The 22,480-nt window shown below is 50.4% G+C and overlaps 1 protein-coding gene across 2 annotated transcripts in view; it reads left to right on the top strand.

The window, feature by feature from the left end:
- The window catches only part of ABTB2 (ankyrin repeat and BTB domain containing 2), a 173,084-nt gene that overhangs the window by 106,380 nt on the left and 44,224 nt on the right, over positions 1-22,480 (top strand). For both annotated transcript variants that reach the window (XM_026512138.4, XM_026512140.4), the window contains exon 2: positions 20,576-20,722. In XM_026512138.4, the coding sequence (XP_026367923.2) occupies positions 20,576-20,722 (147 nt within the window). The remainder of the gene's footprint in view (positions 1-20,575; positions 20,723-22,480) is intronic.

Raw genomic sequence — 22,480 nt, 5'->3', positions numbered from 1 at the left:
CTTTAGAGATTCTGGGACAGGCCACCTTACTAGGAATTTGGGAAGTACACATGATGCTTCTGGCACCTTCTTTTTTTTTTTTAAGAATTTACTTATTTAATAACATTTAATAAACATTTTACTTCAGAAGTTTTAGATTTACAGAAAAGCTGCAAGAATATTGCAGCAAGTTCCCAAATACTCCACACCTAATTTCCCCTATTATCATCTTAGATGTGTCGCATTGTACATTTGTCATAATGAATGAATGCTGATACGTTGTTGTTGGCTACAGCCCATGCTCCAATAGGATTTCCTTAGTTCTTACCTAATGTTTTCCTGTCACAGCATCCTGTGTTATATTTAAAGTCCCATGTCTCCTTAGAGTCCCCTTGGCTCTGACAGTTTCTCGGCCTCTCCTTATTCTTGGTGAGCTTAACAGTTTGGACGAGTACCGGTTGTGTATTTTGTGGAATACCCTTCAATTTGGGTTTGAGGTTTTTCTCATGATCAGGTTGGGATTGTAGGATTTGGGGGCAGAAGATCACAGAGGTCAAGCACCCTGGTTCTCACGTCCTATCAAGGGTCCATGATATCAACGTGTCTCGTCACTGATGACGTTAACCCCGACCACCTGGCTGAGGTAGTGTCTGTCAGGCTTCTCGCTGTAAAGGTACACTTTCTCCACCAGCCCTTTCCATATGATACTACTTAGGAGGAAGTCACTATGCCCATCCCACACTTCAGGGGAAGGAATTTATGCCCCACCTCCTGGAGGGAGATGCATTTACATAAGTTAGTTAGAATTATTTTGTATGAAAGATTTATCTGTTTTCCCCTTCAGTCATCCCATCATTATTAATCATATGGACACATGGATATTTATTTTCTACTTTGGATTATAATCCAATGCTATGTTATTTTTTCTCTCTCGCAGTGTTCCAGCTTGGGCCATTGGGAGCTCTTTCGCTGGGCTCCTGCATCCTTTGGCACACCCTATCGTTTTCTTTTTTTGGCCCCTCTCGTACTTTCTGGTGCTACATGTCCAGGCTCATCTTTTGTACAGCTGCCCGTTCTTAGAACCTGCCATTTCTCTGTTGGGACTCTGGGTCCTTTTACTGGAGAATGGCATTAGAACCCTGGGTCAGGGGAGGCATGTGCTCATTGCTCCTGGGCTGTCTGGAACAATGCTTTGGGGAAGATGTTCAAAAACTGGGAAAAGAGGAGCCACATCTGTACTAAAGTTTAGTGAGGAAATTAGAGGGAAGGGGCCAGAAGAGGCAGTCTAAGCCTCTTGCCAAATCAGCAACTTTAGGTGGACACCACGCAGAGTCCCGTGGCCTGGGCTTTGTGGAGTGAGTAGGGTTGGAAACAGGCAAATAAGTGGTCACAGATGCTTTAGGGTGGAGCTGCTCATTCAGGAGCCTTTGGGGGGCAAGCCTCCCCATTGCTAACTTACTAGGGCTTTCTCTGCTCACCGCCTGGCCCCAGGGACCATTTCTAGCACATTCTGTGTCCCAGGCACAGCCCTAGGCTCTCCCTGGACCCTCACAGCCCCCTGCAAGGTACTTTTGGTGTTTTTGGCCCCATTTTACTGCTGAAAGGCTGAAGATGTGCCCAGCATCCCTGGGTCAGGGACTAACCTGCATTCAAACCTCAGATTCCCCTTTATTGAGCTTTGCTGCCCCTCAGTGTGCTTTGTGAACTCAGTGACCTTCAGTGCTTGGGGACTGTGGTGTCCACAGGTCCACCTTCTCCACTTTCTCTCATCAGAATGGTCATCCCGGGGTGGTGTAAGGACTGCGTGTGGTGTGTGTGTGTGTGTGTGTGTGTGTGTGTGTGTGTGTGTGTGCAAGTGTGTATGTGCACTTGCATGCATGTGCATACATGTGTGCACACATGCACGTGCCTGTCTATCCATCCTACAGGCTCTCCAGGGGCTTCCGCACAGATTCCAACCCCCCCTCCCGAAGGAAGTTCTATCCAACCAGAGGCCCTGATGCTGGGAACTAAATGATGGTTAGTTTCAGAAGACAGGAAAGTGAACACATGTGGGAGACCCGGAACAAAGCAGGCTAGCGGAGCCTGCAACAGGGGGCAGTGACCATGTAGACATTTAAAGGCTTGTCTCGAAGCTCTTTAATGGCCCGAGAAAATGCTTTGCTGTGTAGTAAGTGGAATGCTACAACACCGCATGTTTAAAAATTACATCAGGACTTCTTTAAGTAATGGCATTATGGGTGACTTTTATTTTTTACCTTGCACTGGACTGTATTTTCTCTATTTTTCTGAAGTAAGCGTGCATTAATTATTATTATAAAAGAAGTAATTTGACATGAAGCTGGCGAGGAAGCTTCATTCTTAGGATCATCCTAATGTCCTAGGACTGATTTCTTATTAAATGTGCTTGTCTCATTTTTCTCTGGGCTTCCTCCACATCTTCTGTGGTGGCACGCCTCCTGAGGAAGCCCATTCTAGCATCGAGTCATTGCCAAAGAATCGATATATTTTTTAAAAACTGTCACAGGATGAGATACAGCTTCATACCCACTAGGATGGTTTTAACCAAAAAGACAGACAGTAACAGGTGTTGGCGAGGAACCCTCCTAGACCACTGGTGGGAACTTAAAATGATGCTGTCCCTGTGGAAAACGGTCTGGCAGTTCCTCAAAAAGTGAAACATGGGATTGCCCTCTGACCCAGCAGTGTCACTCTAGGGTTCTCCTTGGGAGAACCGAAAACGAAGGTCCTCACAGAAGCTTGTATGGGAATGTTCACAGCCGTGTTCTCCCCAGTAGCCCCCAAGTGGAAAGAAACCCAGTGTTCGTCAACAAATGAAGAGGGACATGGCACGTGGTTTATCCATACAACCGAAGATCATTTGGGCACAAAAAGGAGTAAAGGACTGACACGGGCCACGGCATGGATGAACCTTGAAAACATTAAACTCCATAAGAGAAGCCAGACACGGCAGACTGCTGCTTGTGCGACGCCGTCTATACGAACCGTCCAGCGTAGGTGCGCTCAGAGAGACAGGTAGTCGCTTACTGGTCGCCAGGGCTGGAGGACGCGGGGCGACGGTGGGGATGGACCGTGCGTATGGCTCCTCAGGGGTGCAGGGTGTCTTTTGGGATGATGAAAATGTTCTGGAATTAAATAGTGGTACGGTTTCACAACTCTGTGACTCTACTAAAAACCACCGAAGTGTATCTTTCTAAAGGATGAGTTGGTTTTTTGTTTTGTGTTTTTAAGGGGGGGGAGGGGGAGAGAGAATCTTAAGCAGCCCCCACGCCCAGCACGGAGCCCCACACGGGGCTCAATCTTACAACCATGAGATCATGACGTGAGCCGAAATCAAGAGTCAGACGGATACTTACCCAACTGAGCCACCCAGGCGCCCCTAAAGGAGGAGTTTTAGGATATATGAACTGTATCTCAGATTAACAAAAACAACCGTGACTTGTAAATGCTAGGCCCAGATTTCCTATAACAGAGCGGTGAGGCGTGCGGGCTCTTGCTTCCTAGCCGTGTGATGTCAGGCTTACCATCTTCCAGCATGGCTTGCTTAATGATAAAATGGGGACACCGTTCAGTCTCAGGTTCCCTGGGACATTTCGTTCTGACCCCGTGCTCCCTCTGCACGTCCGCCTCCAGTCTGCAGCTGTTAACTGCTCCCCGAGGACGCAGGGCTGTCATTCCTGTAAGGGGAGCTTCATTTTTACTCTCCATCCCCACGGGAGAGCCCCTCTATTAAAACCGCCCCTTCTGAGAGACCCGGCTCCTGGGGGCTGGGCAGCTGGAGGGTTCATCCTGCCAAGCCATTCCCAATGTTTATTTGAAGACTAAGAGAGTCAAATAGGCAGTGGCTTTTTCTAAAACTTAGTTAATGGAAATGTCACAAGGGTTCTAAGTTCAAAGCAGTCGTGTAGCACTCATTGTTTATTTTTCAGATAAACACTTTCTTCTCTTTCCCTTTCTCCCTCCTTCCCTCCTTCTCACAATCTCTCTCTCTCTCCCTCTCTCCCCCCTGTTTCTTTTTAAGGTAGAGGAGTAGGCGAGCTAGGGGCGAGCTAGGGGCGAAGAGGGTGGGCTCTACGGTCTGCAAAGCCGCTGTTTACAGCTGGTCGGCTTCACCAGAACGGTGGCGGCCAGGCCTTGCAGATGGTTCCAGCGCTTGGCTCTCCAGCCCATCTTTCGGAGGGGGCTCAGGGTGGGGGAGGGCTGAGGCGGGCGGCCACGCTGACACACCCTCTCTCCTTCCATTCTGCTCCACTGTCTGTGGCGGAGCGGTCAGCCCCCCACCAGCCCCTGCGCTCTGACCTGCCCTCCCAGACCTGCTTTTGGAGGGGACGGAGGTCACAGAGATGGTGGTTTTCTTTAACCTTTCATGTCATCTGAAGCCACAGCCATTCTTTTGGTTTGCTTTAATATTGCAAGTGTCCAATTCGTGCTCTCTGAACCCGGGTTTTTCATACTTTCTATGTTCTCGGCACGGCAGGGATGGCAGAGAGAAGGAGTGAGGGAGATGAAAAATATCACTTCTGCCCTTCGTAAGCTCCCCCCCCCCCACCTCGGACCACAAAGAACTCCTGCATCAAGCATGAGGACTTGGGAGAAGAGCAGAGTGCAGTGGTAGTCACCATGAGCTGATGGCACGGCCGGGGATGGTGGCACTGACAGGGACAGCCTCTGTCCACTGGGTGCCCACTCTGTGCCTGGCACTATGTGTACTAAGTCCATCTGCACGTGGTCTCAGCTGATCCTCATTCTTGCTTTCTGAGAGTGGGTCTTATCCCCATTTCACAGGCAGGGAAACAGGCTCAGAGAAGGTGTCACTTGTCTCAAGCCACACGGCAAGTAAGCGCTGGAGCCAAGAGTTGAGGTTGGGCCTGCCTAATTCACAAGGCCTGGAGTCCTAACCACTGCACTATTGTCGGGGTCGGCTTTGGGAAGGGGGGGGCAGTGGCCATCGATACAGAAGCCACTAATGTTGAGGCTGCAATTGTGAGCATTTCAGACTCTGGAGCAGTCAGGGTAGACACACACACCACACACCCCAGAGTTGTGCAGGAGTCCTGGGCTCCCAGATCTAGGAGGGGTAGAGCTATGGCCCATGGGGAGCTTGTGATGGAGGCAGGGGCCCCACCATGAGCAGGGGGTAGGTTTACTGGTGTGGACACAGGACCGGGGGTGTAGAAGCTGCAACAAGATAGAATTGGATTGCATGAGAACTTTCTAGCCGTTGGAGCTGCACTTGAGCTCTCTTAGGATGAAGTGAGTTTGTGGTCTCTGGGAGCATGCCCTCCAACAGCCACTTGGCGTGCCGGCTGGGCATGTCATACATCAGAGCGGTGATGAGCTGGAGCTCTGGGTACTGGGCGGGGACGAATACAGGTAACGTGATGGCCCCATGTTAAATCTAGACCGCAGGTAAGCACGAGTAGGGCTGGAGGCCGTGTGGTTTCTATAGTCCCTTCCAGCCCATATAGATATGGGGTGTGTTCTGGTTTACATGGGGGGTGGAAGGTGAAGGTAGGAGAAATGTTGTTTGCGTGTGTTTTAGTAAAGCCCTGGGATGGAGAAAGCATCTCCTGAAACTTCGTCAGGGAGGTTAGAAGACTTTGATTCTTTCTCACCTTGGCCATCTGGCAGGTGGCTTGGGGCTGGAGAGTAAGATCTCCGAGGTGACACATGGCTGCATTCAGCCTCAGTGGAGTTCGGGGCATGCTGACTGGTGGATGCTTCGAGAATGAGCCTGATGCCGGGGATCAGGAGACGCATTCTCTGCCCTCCACTCACCTAGACCCGCCGCCCACCGGGTGTGGCCCCTGCCACGGGCAGAAGCTGCAAAGCAGAGATGACAGCTAGGATGAGGGCAGGAGAAGCAGTACTGGAGGATGGTGGCAGCGGCCTCTGCTTGCAATGATGAGCACGGGGCGGGGGGGGGGGGCGGCATAAACAGCTGGCGTGCTGCACATGAAGAAGTGAGAAAAGGCTGAGTTAGCAGAGGATTTGGGGGCAGCAGCAGACCCCTCTCCCAGTGCCACTCAAATCCAAGAACAAGCCAGCCCAGCTGTCCAGAAAGGACTTCCCCGAGCTGCCTCTTCTCTGGCCCATTGCCAGCACAGCTTCGGTCGGGGAGGGCCCGGGAAAGGGGTTTTGCCCAAAAAGGCTGATTCACTATTTCCACTGGGTCCGCGGCGGTCTTGGTGGGCAGATCACACGCCAGCCTTGTAAACTCACTCTCCGCTTGTCTGTGTGACGTTTATAGCCCTTTGGGGAGCTGGCTTTTTAATGAGCCTAATTTGAGACTGTAAGTAGGAGTTTGTAAAACAAACAGTGAGGGACTCCGGCCAAAGCCCAAAGTTGTAGCTGAAGTGCACGGGGTCACATTCAGCTCTGCAGACAGGCAGAGAATCTGCCATGCCCACGGCAGCCGAACAAGGGAGCTCCCCCAGGAGAGGCCACCCTCCCAGGGAAGCTTGCTGCAGGCTGTCTTTCCCCCAGAAACCTGCGGCTTAGCAAGAGATCTTCCCATTTGGGTTCTCATGGAAAGCACTGGGAGTCCTGGGCTTCCCAGAGGGGAAAGGACCCCTTCGAGAGTGGACCTGTGTGCAAGTCCCGGGCTAGATATCAGTGGACTAGAGACCCGAGTGCTTCTCCCTGGATACAGCCCCATAGCCAGCCCTTCGAGGCCTCTGCGAGAGAGTCTGTCATCCAGAGACACGTGCGAGGAAACCCCGCATCTTCCTGGGGCTTTAATTCCCTTTTGGTGAGACCGGTTTTCAAATGAAGACAGAGGTGGACGGTGCTGCTTGATGCCTGTTAGGAGGCCCTGATAAGGTCACCTAACAGGTCCCAGGTGGGAGAGGACGTTCCTCCCCTCCCCGGTGGAGCCCTTCCGTTGAGGGCGCTTCTCAGTGCAAGAGCACCAGAGTTTGAAGTGACTTGGGGAACACTGCCTACTGTGAAGTCCTATTCGAGGGGTCCCTCCTGACTCACCCAAAATAATGGCAGTAACTCCCGTGAGCCTCAGGTATGGTGTGTCCAGCCACTGAAAACAATGATGAGAAACATTCTTTGGGGCCGTGGAGAATGTCCATGAAATATTAAGCAAAAAGGGAGGTTATTAAAGTATATGGTAGGGTTCCTTTTTAAAAAATAAAAATACAGGGGCACCTGGGTGGTACAGTTGGTTAAGTATCCGACTCTTGGTTTCGGCTTGGCTCGTGATCTTGGGGTCGTGGGATCAAGCCCCATGTCGGGCTCCTCCCTCAGTGGGGAGTCTGCTTGAGATTCTCTCCCTCCCCCTCTGCCCCTCCCCGTTGCTCATGCATGCTTTCTCTCTTTCTGTCTCTCAAAAATTATTTTTTTAAAGGTTTATTTAAAGTATAAATGCACATTCAAAGCATAGGTGCGTATTCCAAAGCCTGAAGGATACAAAACCATCATGTCAGTGGGGAGTATCTCAAGTGGTAAAGTTACCATGATTTTTAGTTTCTCTTTCTGCTTACCTGCCTTTTTGAAATTAAACTGTGAGTGGCATTGCATGGATACTCACCTGGTAGTGGCCGAATGATTTGCCAGGAAGGTCTGCCACGAAGCTTCCGGTCTGAACTAAATGAGGGCTGGAGTTGCTGTGGGCTTGGCATCATGGACCAGACCACTCTGTTCTTGGTGGGGTCTGAGGGGCATTTCCACAGCCAGCCAGAATGGACACTGGGCTTTGAGCAGTCATCCACCCTTCATGGAGACGTGGGGGCCCTGGGAGTGGGGAGAGGGCTTTATTGTGGGACTTTCCACATGATTTCATTCAAACAAAGGGTTCTATGGCATAAAAATAGTTCAGAAACGTGATTTACAGAAATCATCTTTGTATTAGAGAGATCCCTTCATCTGCAAGTCATTGGAAACCTGACTGTTAAGAGTCAGAATTGTGTCCCTCCAAAATTCGTCTGTTTAAGTCCTAAGCCCCAGTACCTCAGCACGTGATTGTGTTTGGAAATGGAGCCTTTAGGCAGGTAATGAAGGTAAAATGAGGCCGTATGAGTGGGCCCTCATCCAATATGATCGGTGTCCTAGTAAGAAGAGATTAGGACGCAGACACAGAGCACGGGGAGAGCACGATCAAATACAAGCCAAGGAGGGAGGCCTCCGGGGAAAACAGCCCTGCCAACATCTGATCTCGCCCTTCCAGCCTCCAGGACTGTGAGAAAATAGCTTTCTGTGAGCCACCCGTCTGTGGGACTTTGTCACGGCAGCCCTAGAAAACAAACGCGCTGACCAACAAGGGGTTAGTTTTCTCCCGGAAAACATTCAGAGACCGGCAGTTCCTGCTGGTAGGTAGCTGCTTGGTGAGGCTGTGGGAGACCCAGGCTCTTTCTGCTTTCTGCTCTGCCATCCTGAGCACATTGGCTCTCATCTCGCTCTTGTCCCTTCCTGCAGCCACCCCCCCGCCACACACTGAAGGACTGTGGGCCCTGGACGGTGCTCCAGCGTTTGCCACAGGTAGCCTGCCTCCTGTTCGCACAGCGGCTGCTGCTGCACCTTTGGATGGTGTGTCACGTTGGAGGCAGTAAGAAAAGCTGAAGTTCTGCCAGCTGGGTGGCCTGTCCTCTTAGGTTGGGAAAAATGACATTTTCCAGAACGCCTGGAATTTATGTCCGTTGTCTGAAATCATGTTGCACAGCTATAGGGAGGCCAAGGAAGCGTCCCCTAGGGCTCAGAGTATGTGACTATTCCAGACAGAATAGTGCAGGGTTTCTGTTAGAAAGAAGGAATGGCATCGCGTAGGTCGCTGAGAGCATCGGCACAGTTTCAAGCACCCAGTGACCGTTTTCATACATCTTAGCAGGGAAAGATACGGTGTCCTTCAAGATCCTGGGAGTGACCCAGTGAGGTTTGGCATGTCCTCAGCCCAGAAATGAGCAATTCTGTAGAATTGCTCCTCCTTTCTAGAAATGAGCTTCCTTCCTTGCCCCCCCCTCCATCCTCTTCAACCCACTCTGGTATTGCGTGGTGTTGCTCAGCTGTGGGTTGACCAGGGACTGTTTGCTTCTCATGAAGTCTATAAAATCCCTTTTTGGGATTCTTGAAGTAAGTGGGAGCTTTCTGAAACATTCTGTTATTTTTCCTCCTTAGCTCATGACAGCACATAACAAAAGCCCTCTTTCCAGGCTCTGTCCAAATTTCTATTACAGACTCCAGACCCCCTCCCCAACATATGCCCTACTGCAGTTTAATTATTTGTCTACATGGTTTTCCTATCCTCTAGAGCAGAATCCTGAATCTATTCACCTCTGTGTTCCTAGTGCCAAGCTCAGGGTAATTAATAGGCACATAAGGGATATTTGCATGAGTGAATGAATCATGGGAATAGCCCAGTGCTAAAATTTCCGCAGCCATCAGTTAACCTTGACACAGAGGGTCCCAGGGCCTTAGAGAGAGTGTGTTCTCTGTTGCAGGATTTAGCTGCTTGCAAGCAGCGTTTGTCTATGTGTGGGGGCGGGTATGTGTGTGTGAGCTCTGTATGAGTTACGAAGGGGGCACGACGGCCTCTGGGCCCTGGTGTCCCCAACGCACTCAGCATTGGGGTGTCTTTGTTCTGACCCAGATCTCAAGGCCTGTGTTGTAAAAACTCTCCCATTCTTTGGGAGTTACCTTTTTGAGCCTGACTGAAATTTGCCAACTGCTTCAAGTTGACCTAGGAACATCATCAATTTTAAAAGTAGTCAAATACAGTTTTCACTTATTTGGCCTTAAAAATGGTACCTTGCTGAATTTTGGTTCCAAAAACTACCATCTGCTACCTCTGTCTTTGACGTTGAAGTGCTTCTTGCAAAAGGTGACAGAAATGCGTGGCTTTCTTGTGGGAAGAGCCCAGGCAGCGGCCGGCGTGGGTTTGGGACTGTGAAGTCCCGGGGCGGAGAAGGTGGTGTCCGCCAGCAGCATGGGCTCCCGGCCTGATGCTGCCTCCCAGCCGTTGACACGCCGCTGCCTGATCTCTCTGTCGAAATGTGCGTGTGACCATGGCACTCAACAGCTTGAACCCTTTCAGTGGGTCCGTGTTGCCCTCAAGACAGAGCCCCAGGCTGTGAGACTCTAGTGACCGGTGCCCTCCCCCGTCCCGTCCCCCGAGGCCAGTCGCAGTCTGCCCATCCCTCTGCACTCCCCCTCTCCGTCCCTCCAGGTGGCTCTGGATCAGTACAGGGGTCAGCAGGTGTGGCCCCAGGGCCACATCCCACCTGACCCCTGTTTCCATAGGGTCCACAAGCTAAGGATGACTTTTACATTTTTAAATGGTTGGAAAAGCTCATTAAAAGAAGGCTGTTTCATGACACATGAAGATGATGTGAAATGCCAATCTGTGTTTATAGCTTCATACGTGAGACACAGCCACGCACATATGTTTGCCTCTTGTACGTGCACAGTACACAGGCCGTGTCAAGCAGTTGTGACCGAGACCTGCGAAGCCAAAAATATTTAGTCTCTGACTCTTTACAGAGAAAGTTTGCTAACCCTTGGATTAGCACTGGCTCCAAGGGTGGGTGGAAAGAGGGCAATGATCTCCGTTAGCCAAATAAACACATACCCTAGTACAGATAATGTGCTTGCTGTACAAACACAACTTCATGACAAGTCCCATCGGGCCTCTCCCCAACCTATCACTGCCCCAGACCCTTCCTAAGTAGGCTTTTCCTCTCCTTGGAAGACCCACCCAACCCTTCATCAGACTGGCATTTACTTGTCATCAACTGAGATGTCCCTTGCTCCAGGAAGCCTTCCTTGAACCACTAGCCCTGGAAAATCTGGCTTGGACACCCCTCCTCTGGGCTCCTTGTGCTGACTCTAGCCCTGTCCACACGATATTGACTTGACTGGTATACCGTCCGCCCTCCTTCCTTAGACTGCAAACATCAAGTGGGTAAGGACCTTATCTGTTCACTTTTCTATCCCCAGAGCATAGCTACTTCTGGTGCATGATTAGGTCATCAATAAATAGCTGTTGTATAAATGAGTCAGTGAACAAATGCAGAATAAATAACCCATCTTTTGTGAGTAAAGCATGATTTAGTATCCATGTAGGCCACAATGGTCTTTAAAAAAATAATGGGATAGATTGGCTTTGGGTCCATCCCTTCCTCCTAATGGTGGTAACTACTTTAATATGGTATCTGGTGGTTTTATTCCAAAGCCATTGGCACTGGGAATCAGTAAAGCCATTTATAAGAATATTCCCATTTATTACACACTTACTATGTGTCAGGCATTTTGCTAAATGCTCACTTAACCTCTTTTAATCCTCAGTCCTGTGAACTAGGAGCTATTAAGCCTTTTTCACAGATGAGCACATTGAGGCTCAGAGATGTGAAGTAAGTAGTCCAAGGTCACACAGCTAATAAGATTCGGAGCGGGATTTTAAACCGTCTTCTCTTTGACTCATTCTGTTAACTCATCTAGAAAGTCTAATAGTCAAAACCCTTTGGAGTGGGACCCAAAGCCGACTGAAGCAGGTTATATTTGTTAGAAGAACTCTAGTGCAGGAAATTTCTGACTAATGCGCTCATGATCTGTTAATAAATGCCTTGGCCATCTGCCCTGGACCTTGTGATATTTGCAACTTTCTTAACCCCCAAGGGGTGACTTGTGTGTGTGTGTTAGGTGCTTGGCTTATTTTTCCCTCTCCTCCCCTCTGGGCTGACACTTGAAGACTTCTCTGCTCCCCTCTTTTTCCTCCTGGCAGCGCTGCTCCCTAGCAGGAGATGTGGCTCAGGAACAGTCCTGGCCCGAGCTTTGCCCCCTCTCCCATCCCCGTGCCCACCGGCACCCCCACACCAGTGCTGGCAGCCCGAGGCGCCTCTTCTTGGTTGGTGATTCTGGTTACGTGGTGTAAAGAGTTTCCTGGCTGTCCCTGTCCTCAGTTACCAGCACCTTGCAGCCTGCACCCACCGTGGTGGGTACTGGAGGTCCAGGCCACCGGGTGGGCCACGTCACGATCACACAGGCTCAGTGCAGCTGAGCTGGTATCAGGATGCCGCAGGAGTCCAACTGGTGACACAGCCCCTGAGTCACCCGGAGACACCACCCCCTGGCCAGGGGAAGGTGCTGGCTCTCAGAGGGGCCGATTCTTAGAGTGAGGCATGCAGACAAAATCTTACCCCCTCATTAGCAATGCAGAACAGTTTCTGCTTGGATTTCTTCCAAAAGGAATATCCTTTCTTCTTACCTTTTTGTTTTTTGTTTTTTGATAGTAGTATTTCTATAAAACAACCAGGTTTTCCTTTTATTTATCTTTTTTTTTTTTTGCCTCCATGAGCTCATAATGGTTGTAATAATGGTTTTGTTTTTATTAAAATACATGTGGTCATTATTTAATTAGTAGGAAAAAAGTATGAAGAATAATGGAGAAAAAAATTCATCTTAAATTTTCCCATGCAGAAATAACTGTCTTTGGGGGTTCCTGAGTGGCTCAGTTGGTTAAGCGTCTGCCTTCAGCTCAGGTCATGATCCCAGAGTCCCGGAATTGAGCTCTGTGTCGGGTCCCCCTGCTCAGCTCATTCTCTCTCTCCCTTGGCCCCTCCCCCTGCTTGTGCACACTCCCTCTCTCTCTCAAATAAATAAATAAAGTTAAAAAAGAAAGAAAGAAAGAAAGAAAGAAAGAAAGAAAGAAAGAAAGAAAGAAAGAAAGAACTATCCTTAATGATAGATGACCTCCATTCTGGGCTCTTTACAGGTAAATAGATTGTAGTATTTTTCTTTTTAACATTTGCTTGTTTTCTTATATAAATATTTAATTTCTGATAACTAATTTTCTGCCACATTTGAAGTTACGGATTTCCTTTGCTCAGAAGCAGCACTGGGGGGGTGCCTGGGTGGCTCAGTTGTTAAGCATCTGACTTTGGCTCAGGGCGTGATCCCAGGGTCCTGGGATCGAGCCCCACATCAGGCTCCCTGCTCCGCTGGGAAGCTTGCTTCTTCCTCTCGCACTCCTCCTGCTTGTGTTCCCTCTCTCGCTGGCTGTCTCTCTCTCTGTGTCAAATAAATAAATAAAATATTAAAAAAAAAAAAAAAGAAAGCACATTGGTCACCCTCCTCATTCTCTAAGGATATCCCTCCCTCCCTGTCCCCCATTTCCCTTATAACAATCACATTTTACTATGCCAATAAATCATATGTATTGTTTAAAAAAAAAAGTTTACAAAGCATGGTAATTCAAAACCTTTTTAAAACCCTAGCATAGAGAGAACCGCTCTTACCTGGGTTGCACGGACAGCGGAAAAAGCCGATATTTTAGGGTGATGTCTGTGTGTACCCACCCATGCACATTGAATGTGTGCCTTTATACAAAAGTGGCTCTATGTTGGTCTTGGCTCGCAGGAATTCATGTGCTCACCTGGTGTGGGTCAAGGACGGCATTCGACAAAGGACCTTGGTCACATGGTGGCTTCTTTTTTTAAGAGGCAACAGTTCCAAGACTCACGCTTCCTGGTCACTCAGGTTCTTGATGTGTTACATCAATGCTTTGCAGAAAGGCCACCCAGAATCTCTTAAAAAGTACTCTAAACACCATGGAGATGTTTTTCCATGGGAAAAAGCTCAGTGGGTCACTGTGAGTTTTCTGCCCCATACTGCCCGATGTTGTGACTGTTGCCAGTTTTTCCAGAGTTCACCTTTAGGTTTAATTTCCTGAAACTGATCTGCTTGGTTACTCTGGCTTTATTTCACTCTCTTGCAAAGAAGGGAAATGGCAATGAAAAGACTACATTTTATTAGGTTTTTCACTCCCCCCAAATTAAGCAGCAATCCGTGATCTCTAGTAGTTTGTTCTTTGATGGGTTCCCAACACCCATCCTCCTGATCTAGGACAGAACTAATCTGTAGCTTAATGAAACCAGTGGCCAGAATGTCGGGGAGGCAGCATTCTTCGTGGAGATTCCGTGGTCACCCCCCCAGCCCTACTTTGTTGGGTTGTTGTTTTATGGTGGCCCCCCTTCCCCCCATACATCCTCGGCCCCCCTTGGAGCCCCCTGAGAATTGGGTGAATCAGCCCTGAGGTCAGAGGTGCTGCTGCCAGCTGGAGGGAAGGAGGCAGCCCCGAAGCCAGCTCCCCAAGCAGGTCCTATGCCAGCAGGCCCAGGACGGTCACGGGTTCCAGAGGGAGGTGAATTCCAGCCCAGAATTCCTGGTGAGGTTTGCTTTTTACCGTTTTCTTTTGAATCATCTTTTTAAAGAGAATTGGGGATGCTGGCAATGAGCGCGCTCTGCTTCAGCAGCCTTTGATCTTGCCCTGGGTTCTCTGGCCCCCAGCTCCCTGGGCAGTCATAAATGTGCATTATGATTTTACTGTTCCACAGTGAGCTCCTAGTCCCCTGGCCTGACTCAACTGGATGACCATCTTTAGCCACTCGTGTTCTGATACCTTAGCCAGAGTCAGGTGTGCACCAGAGCACAATTGTTTGCTTTTAATGTCCTGACCCTAAAAAGAAGGGAAAGCACACTGCTATGGGAATGGCGCGCGCAGAAGCAAGTGTCTGTCCCTTGGCTTGGACGGGGGGGGCCCCACATGGGAGGGTGTGCCGTGCTGGTGACCCGTGTGGATACCGGGGTCGGACAGGCTGGGTCTGAATCCCCCCTCTGCCATTTTCTAGCTTTGTGACCTTAGCCTAGTGACCCGGCCACCTGAACCTCGGTGTCCCTCAGTGGTATGTGGAGCAGGTAACAGTATTAGCTCCCTGCTACGAGTAATAAGACCCCTGCTGAGGTCTTCGCGTGGGTTCACATGCTGGGGTTCATCCCATTCCTGGCTTACAGTACCACTCACTATGTGGTAGCCCATCTCCATTCATTATTTTTTTAGAGAGGGGAGGGACAGAGAATCTTAAGCAGGCTCCGTGCCCATCGTGGAGCCTGATGTGGGGCCCAATTTCATGAGCCTGAGATCCTGACCTGAGCTGAAGTCAAGAGTCAGATGCTTAACTGACTGAGCCACCCAGGCGCCCCTCCATTCCTTATTAACCTGTGGTGAAAACCTGCTTCCCAAACTCAGCCCATACTCCGGTCTCCCCCAGCTCTCATCTTCTCCTGCTTCAACTCCTGAGCCTCATAGCATAGTGGTCTCATCTTCGGGTGGGTTCTGGCACGAGCTGGACAACCTTTAGATTATTCTTGATGAATCAGTTCCACGTGAATGATGGACAGTTCGCCAGGTTTTTCCTTCTTATTTCCTTCCCCTCCCCCTGCCCGTTGCCTCAACACCCACCCCCAACCTTTTTTTGATTCAGAATGTCTGGAGAAATACCACTCAGTGACGTTTTTCTAGAATTGACTGTCCTTGTGCTCCTTTTGGGTCTCTCTGAAAACTATTCATGCTTTAACTTTTCAGCACTTTGTTTCCGTATGAGTAATATCCAACACTGGGCATTAAACGTGCTATATATAAAATTCCAGATCAGAGAATGGAAACACTTTTTAAAAAGTAAAAACTGTTGGATTATGTGGGCTATTTGGAAACTGTTCAGTGGGGCAATATAATTTTTATTTTCAGAAGCTTATGGATTGAACCCCACCCAAGCTTCCAGCTCCTAAGAAAACCAGCAGAATACACCCTGCCAAGTTTCCTCACAAGGGCAATAAAAGAGTAATTCTCGGCATCCCGGTTTTCATTTTAAAGGAACAGGAGACAGGCGGTGGCCTTTGCTGCCTTCACAAATGAGCTTCCCTGAGCCGGTTGCTGGTGGGGAGTGTTGCAGGCAGGGGCGGGTGACGCAGGCTTGCACGGGGATCTGGGCCCATTGGAGTCCCCATGCCCTGAAAAGAACATTTACAAGTCTGGGGAGAGCGCTGGTAATAGCCTGTTGAGTTGGGGGGGGGGGTACGGTTATATTACAGTCTTGATGGTTTTTTGATGACTGGTCAGAAAAGCTGAACCGCAAATCTATCCAGTTTTCACACACAAAAAAGACATCTTTACATTTAAAATTGTGTGTGTGTACTGGGGAGGGGGTATGCTAGCTGTGGGGGGAATTAAACCCCAGGAAATCATAACAACAGGGTCTATTCGTTCCCGCTGTTGACACTTAGGAGGTTAGATAGTGGAATGAAAGCAGGGAGAAGGTTTGAGTGCTACACATCAGCACACAGGCCAGTCGGACCGTAGGGTCCCGGTGCAGAAGACTCGAGAAGCCACGACTCTACCCCAGGGTTTCACAGAGAAGAGAATGAAATCCCCAATGATTTGGCCTTTGGACTGAGCCCTGCTTCTGAAAAGCCTTAGCACTGGAAGTCTGGTTTGTCAACCTGTGTGCGGCCCATCTGCTTCTGGCTTGCTGCTTGCTTGGGGGCGCTGGTGCCCCCTCAAACTGAAACCCAGGTTGATTCCTGGTTGGCAACCGCCCGCAAAAGGCGCAGTTCCCAGGCCTCCTCTCAGTGGCTTTCCCACCTGACTCAGTGGCGCCCTCTCTGGGCACTGGTGGAGAATCTCTTGGGAAGAAAGCGTGTTGCTTTTCCAAACCCAGGGCTGGCGCAGAGCCAAGGGACCCAACTCACAAAACAGCTTGGAGACATAGGGATCAGATATGCGTAGGCTTCTTGACTCCCCCGATTTCCTGGGAGGTGCTGGGGATTTCCCCCATTCACTGGTAGAACTGTTTTTGTGCCTACATTTCAGAGAAAGAAAATGATCGGTTGTTACCTGTGGAAAGGGATTTGCCCTTGTTGTGGGGCGGTAGGGAGTCATTGAAGAGTACCAAGCCAAAGTGAGTAAGAGTACTGACCAGAGTAAGGCCGGCAAGGATGGGACAAGACTGGTGGGAGGAGGCAGGTGAGTATCTGGTGAGGGAAGACAGTGGCCTGGACTGGGGTCAGGGCAGCGGTGGAGTTGTGAGACGCCCCAGTGGTCAAAGCAGTGAGGCTTGTGGTTGATCATTGGTTGGGTAGGTGGAGGAGGAGAAGGGAGGCTGGATGAGGGTGACTCACGGGCTGTCCTTGTGCAACTGGGCGGATGTGGTGCTGTGCTCAGGAGGGGATGGGGGAGGAGGCAGCCGCGCTTTGGGGAATGAGATAATGAGTTCCGAGATTCGGGAGTTGGGCAACCAGATTGAGCAAAATCGAGTGAGGGAAGGTGACGGTTCTGTGTATAGATTGAGAAATGCAGAGGTTCACATGCCGCTGGAACACATTCGAGGGGGATATTGTTTGAGCAGAGATGCTCATTTTATAGGACAGGGAGGTAAAGGATAACTGCTTCCTACCGCTTGCAATTCCGTGGGTCACATCGCTCGCAGGAATGATGGAGTGATGCATGACGGTTTTCTCTGTCACTTTCAGAGAGTTCAACAGGGATTGATCAAGGATGTCCTTATTAACTCACCAAGGGAAACAGTCCGCCATGCTTGCTTTTCAATCGGGACTGAAATAAAAAATTTTTCCTAAGGATTTTACAAAAATGGGGGGAAAAAGAGAGAGATGCTCTTTTCTTTTGGCTGTGTGTGAGAGAGTGAGAGAGAGAAATCCCTTTTTCCAGAATGGCCTTGTGCTGGCAGCCCCTATCATAAAGCTGGGGATGTGCGTGGGGCAAAGAAGGTCCTGAGGTGTTGAGAGGACATAAAGATTTTCCATCTCCAGTGAGAGCTACTGCGGAACAGCCTTATATGAATTTGACATTAAAAAGGCTTTTGTGGGGGCAGATGTGGAGCACAAGTTGTAGAGCTGCGTGCTGGAAAGATCCGAGGGAATAAGGGGACAGCCTTCGTCTGCAGACTTCCACGGGAGGCCTCCAGGGATCTTTGGCGAGAGGTGCCCGGGGACCCATTAAAAGGAAAGTCCCATTTCTGGCTCTTAGCTTCTCTTTCCTCCTGTCAAACCCCAGGCCCACACAGAATGGAACCCTCTTCTCACAAATCTCCCGGGACTGTTCAAAGGACGAGGCGGCCGCAGTCAGGGCATCATTTGGTTACAGTTTGGGACCCAAGAGATTGAAATTCTAGCCCCAGGACAGTGTCTGCCCCTCAGGAACCTTGGGCAAGTCTTCTGGGGGCCTCGGTTTCCTCATCTGCGAGATGGGTGCAGAGAGTACGTCATGAAGTTTGGGGGATTAAAGGGGATCGTGTGTGCCCGGCACACAGGAAGCCCTCAGTGACAAGCGGCCGTGGCCCTTACTGACATTGAGCGCCCTGCCTCTCGCGCTGGCAGAATGCGTTGCTCAATGCTAAACATCTCTTAAAAGCAAAAGGTTCTATGCAAAAGCTGTGATGCCATCAATTATTATTAATAATAGGTTCATAATTACTTTTGCCACAATATGAAATGAAAGCCCCTATGGTGGGCGATGACTAGGAAAATGGGAACTATTATTAATGGACCCGCCAGCTCCTGTTACTGGACCCATTGACATAACATTTCTCTCTGGGAATCCTTTGACAAATCAGCTGAATTTCCTTTTCCCTTGCTCTAAGCACTGTAAATTTGATCCACATGTCCCCAGTGTTGTTTCCGTAGATTAATAATGGAGAAGGGAGGGGGAGCAGAGCCTGCACAGGACCCCTCGATGTGTGGAAACTCTCCCAAATGTTTGCGCTGTCTGTGGGTTGGAGTGTGTGTGTGTGTGTGTGTGTGTGTGTGTGTGTGTGTTGGAGGGGAGCGAATTCTCTTTTGTTTTACTTGTTTTAATGCTCAGAGCCAGCTCTTCCTAATGTGTTTGGGTACTCAGCCATCAGGGAGAGTTTCTGCGTTGGGGAACAGGGCTGGGGAGCAGGAGGAACCCCATCGTGCCCTCCCCCTTCCCCCACTGGGAACAGTGCTTTGAGGAAGTGCTGTGATGCCCTGCCTTGCCGTGTGGGACCCAAATGTGATGGGAGGGGCCGCTGCCAGGCAGGAGGGGTGACGGGGGATTTGGAGAGCAGTAAGGCAGCACAGAGGAGGCAGGAAGGCTGGGTCAGGGGGAGGCCAGGCGAAGAGGGCCGGGTGGACTGTCAGCTGAGCCTGCAGAGAGGTCAGAGAACACTGCCAAGGTCTGGGCAGGAGGAAGACTGCCATGCGTGTCTGCCCCGTGGGACAGCGGGGGGCTTCTGGGGTGAACCGGGCAGGGGTAATATGACAGTATCGGCACACGCACGGGCCACCGCACTGGGACAACCACAGGTGAGCCTCAGTGGGGTGCTCCTCGGATGTGGGCTTACAAGAGCGGGAAGTGTACCCATCTGAGAGCCTGTCACATCCAGATTCAGCTCCTGGCTCTGCCACTAAGTTGAACAAGTTATTCAAACTCTGAACGTCGGTCCCCCAATATCTAAATTGGAGACAGCAGTGCCTACCTTGCAGAAAGAATAAATTTGTGGTGTAAATTAAGCCTCCATTCCCAACGCATAGCAGAAATAACAGCAAGAGCTCCCCACAGAGCCCTTCCTCGGAGGCGCGCATGGTGCAAAGCACGGACATCACAGCTCCGTTCGTCCTCACGGCTACGCTGCGAACCAGCTGCTTGCCTTATCCTGCCTTATCCTGGCTACCGCGCAGGGAACCCGAGGCACAGAGAAGGAAGTCACTGGCCCAAGATCACACTGCTGGTTAAGTGACAGGGCCGGAATCAGGAACCCAAACGCTCCAGCTCCGAGGCCCGGTCTTGACCTTTCTGCTTTACCATCTCTGGCTGGCGCCATCCTCGTTACATTTCTGCTTGCAGGATAGGGAATTCTGACCCGGATTTGGCCACATCCCAGGGGCTCTCCAGCTCTCTCAAGGAATTTTAAGAGATCTTCCCAAAAGTGACCGATTAAATTCCTGTGGGTATTTTTCTTTAAAAAAAAAAAAAAAAAAGTTCAGGGGGTGTCGGACAAAGATGCATTGACCAAAGAAACGGCAGTTACCGAAGGCTGGGAATCTCTGTGGCCACGGGCTCTTAAGAACCAACATGTAATTTTAAGCCGTTCTGATTTTGCTTTTCTGGTGCTTTCTAAGAAGCCACACATTGAGTTGGAGAAATTTGCAGGCTGTCACCCTCTGGGATTGCTTCTAACAGCTCTGTCCCTCTGGCACTGCAGTGCTAATGAAAAACACTAATTGGACTTGGCCAGTGGCTGGGATGCTTCCCCTTCTTGGAGTGCAGAAGACAGCATCCCTTTCTCTGTGGTTTGTCCTCGTCTCTTCGTCGCCAGGAAGAAGGAAAGGGGGCAACATGAGGAAGTGAGAGGACTTGGGGGGGGGGTCCACCCTTTGGGTGGACACGGTGGACATTCACATCCCCTGAGGTCCCTGAAAGCAAAGCCAGGTCTCTTTGTCACCCCAGCATCCTGAATGTCACAGGGCCTGGGCCAAGGACGCTCTGAATATTCCGTGAATGAAGAAGCAAAGGAGTGAATGAATTCTTTTATGGCCCACGAGCTCGTGTAGGCTGGTTCCTTATGCAGTTCCAAGAAACCGCATCTACAAGCAGGCTGCTCCTCATTCTGGCTTCTGGAGAACTCAGATGTCCTCAAGTACAGCTTTGAGGTTTGCCCACGGACCACCCCACCCCCACCCCCGCTCTATCAGAAGCTGCAGGGCTGGGCCTGTGGACCTTGGCTTCCTTCCTGAACTTACCTGTCTGCCTGTTTCCCCACAGGTGTCCTCTCCCTCCCCGCATACTTCAGCCCTTACAACGGTGGGTCCCTGGGCCACGACGAGCGAGCCGACGCCTACGCTCAGCTGGAGCTCCGGACCCTGGAGCAGTCCCTCCTGGCCACCTGTGTGGGAAGCATCTCAGAGCTGAGTAAGTGTGGGGCATCCCAGTCTAGCTGGCTCTAAGGGAGAAGTCAGGGAAGAGCTCACCTTCTAGGTTCCAGCCTCCTGCCCCTCCTCCACACTGTCTCTGAAAGCCAGATCTTTCTAGGCCAGAGATGGCAAACTGGAGACCCACAAGCATGTATGGTTTGGTTAGCATGTGGGCTGAGTCATAGGCAGATCTGGATCTCTGGTTTCTCTTGAAAAATCAGATGACCTCGTGCCTCTGCACCCCATTCCTGCGAGGCAGCGATCGGGGGAGCTAAGGAGCAGCAAGGTGGGCAGCACGTGTTCCCTGCATTGTCACATAGCTCAGTATTTTACAGCTGGCCCGGTTCGCTCATTCGTTTCACCTGCCTGGGCCACACTGCTCCACATTTACAATTCCTATTCTTTCTTAAAGTGCCCCCTGAAATCTCAGTGTAGAGAATGGAAGATAAAAGCAGAGCTCCTCTGGCGGAAGTTGCTTATGCTGGGGTGGCCTCAGCCCTGCAGTGGCCCTGGGCTTCTCCTGGTATCTCAGAGCCCTGCAGAACACAGATGGAAACCCCTTAGTCTAGGTCATTACTGTTTGGCAGCTGCTTCAAAAGAGACTGTTAGGCAAGAAATCTCATGCATCTCCTGATCTCTCTCTCGCTGTCCCAATTATTTAAGAAATCAGACTGCACACTCCACCTCCTTAGTTCTCCCTTGTGGCCCCACGAGACCGCCCAGTGACGGGTTGGGACACACACAGGGGTGAAGTGCACGGTGTGGAAACAGGTGCAGTTTCACTCTGCTCTCGCCCTTCCCACTTGTGATTTCTTTGAGCTTTCTTTTTTTTTTTTTTAAGATTTTATTTATTTATTTGACAGAGATAGAGACAGCCAGCGCGAGAGGGAACACAAGCAGGGGGAGTGGGAGAGGAAGAAGCAGGCTCATAGCGGAGGAGCCTGATGTGGGGCTCGATCCCATAACGCTGGGATCACGCCCTGAGCTGAAGGCAGACGCTTAACCGCTGTGCCACCCAGGCGCCCCTTCTTTGAGCTTTCTGAATGGTGAATGGCAACCTTTTTGCTTCTTCAGGACACAGCTTCCTCCCTCCATCCTTCTTCCCCCACCTCCTTCCTCCTCCTTCCCAGAGCAGGAAAGAAAGTGCCTGGTTCAAGGTCATAAGGCAGATTCATCATAGGGCTGGGAGAGAAAGCAGGACTTCCAGCTTTCTGTCTCCTGGGGGCATCACAGAAGTCAGGGCCAGTGCATGACTGCCCCAGGACCCTGTAGGAAGTAGGCTTAGGTATGTCTGGTTTATGTGGCCACCCTTCTAATTGCCTGGGGCTGTGGGCTTCCTAGATGTGGCCAGCAGCCCGGCCACCAGCCTCTCAGGCAGCTGAGATCAGGATTGGAGTCTGATCCTTTGCCTTTTACCATGGCAGCCTCTGTGCCCATGACAGTCCACAGCCAGGCAAAGGGAGGACCATTCAGAGACTTTCCTCAAGAGAAGGGCTTGTCATCATTCTGCCCTTATCATTCAGCCCCTATTGGTTCTACCTTCTGAAAATATCCCAAGTTTAGTTTACCCCTTTTGCCGCCCCCTCTCCTATCAACTCAGCCCAATCTAGGGCCATGTCAAACACAAATTGGATTGTGTCACTCCTCTGCTGAATATCCCTCCATCCTCCCATGGCTTCCCAGCTCGCTCAGCGTAATCCAAAATCTTCACCACAGCCCGAATCCAATATATGATCTGGCTTCATCGCCTACTACT

Source organism: Ursus arctos, unplaced genomic scaffold, assembly GCF_023065955.2.
Source record: "Ursus arctos isolate Adak ecotype North America unplaced genomic scaffold, UrsArc2.0 scaffold_23, whole genome shotgun sequence".
In the NCBI taxonomy this organism is placed as follows: Eukaryota; Metazoa; Chordata; class Mammalia; order Carnivora; family Ursidae; genus Ursus; species Ursus arctos.
Note: the sequence above shows the minus strand (reverse complement) of the source record. Positions and strands in the feature narration are given on the sequence as shown.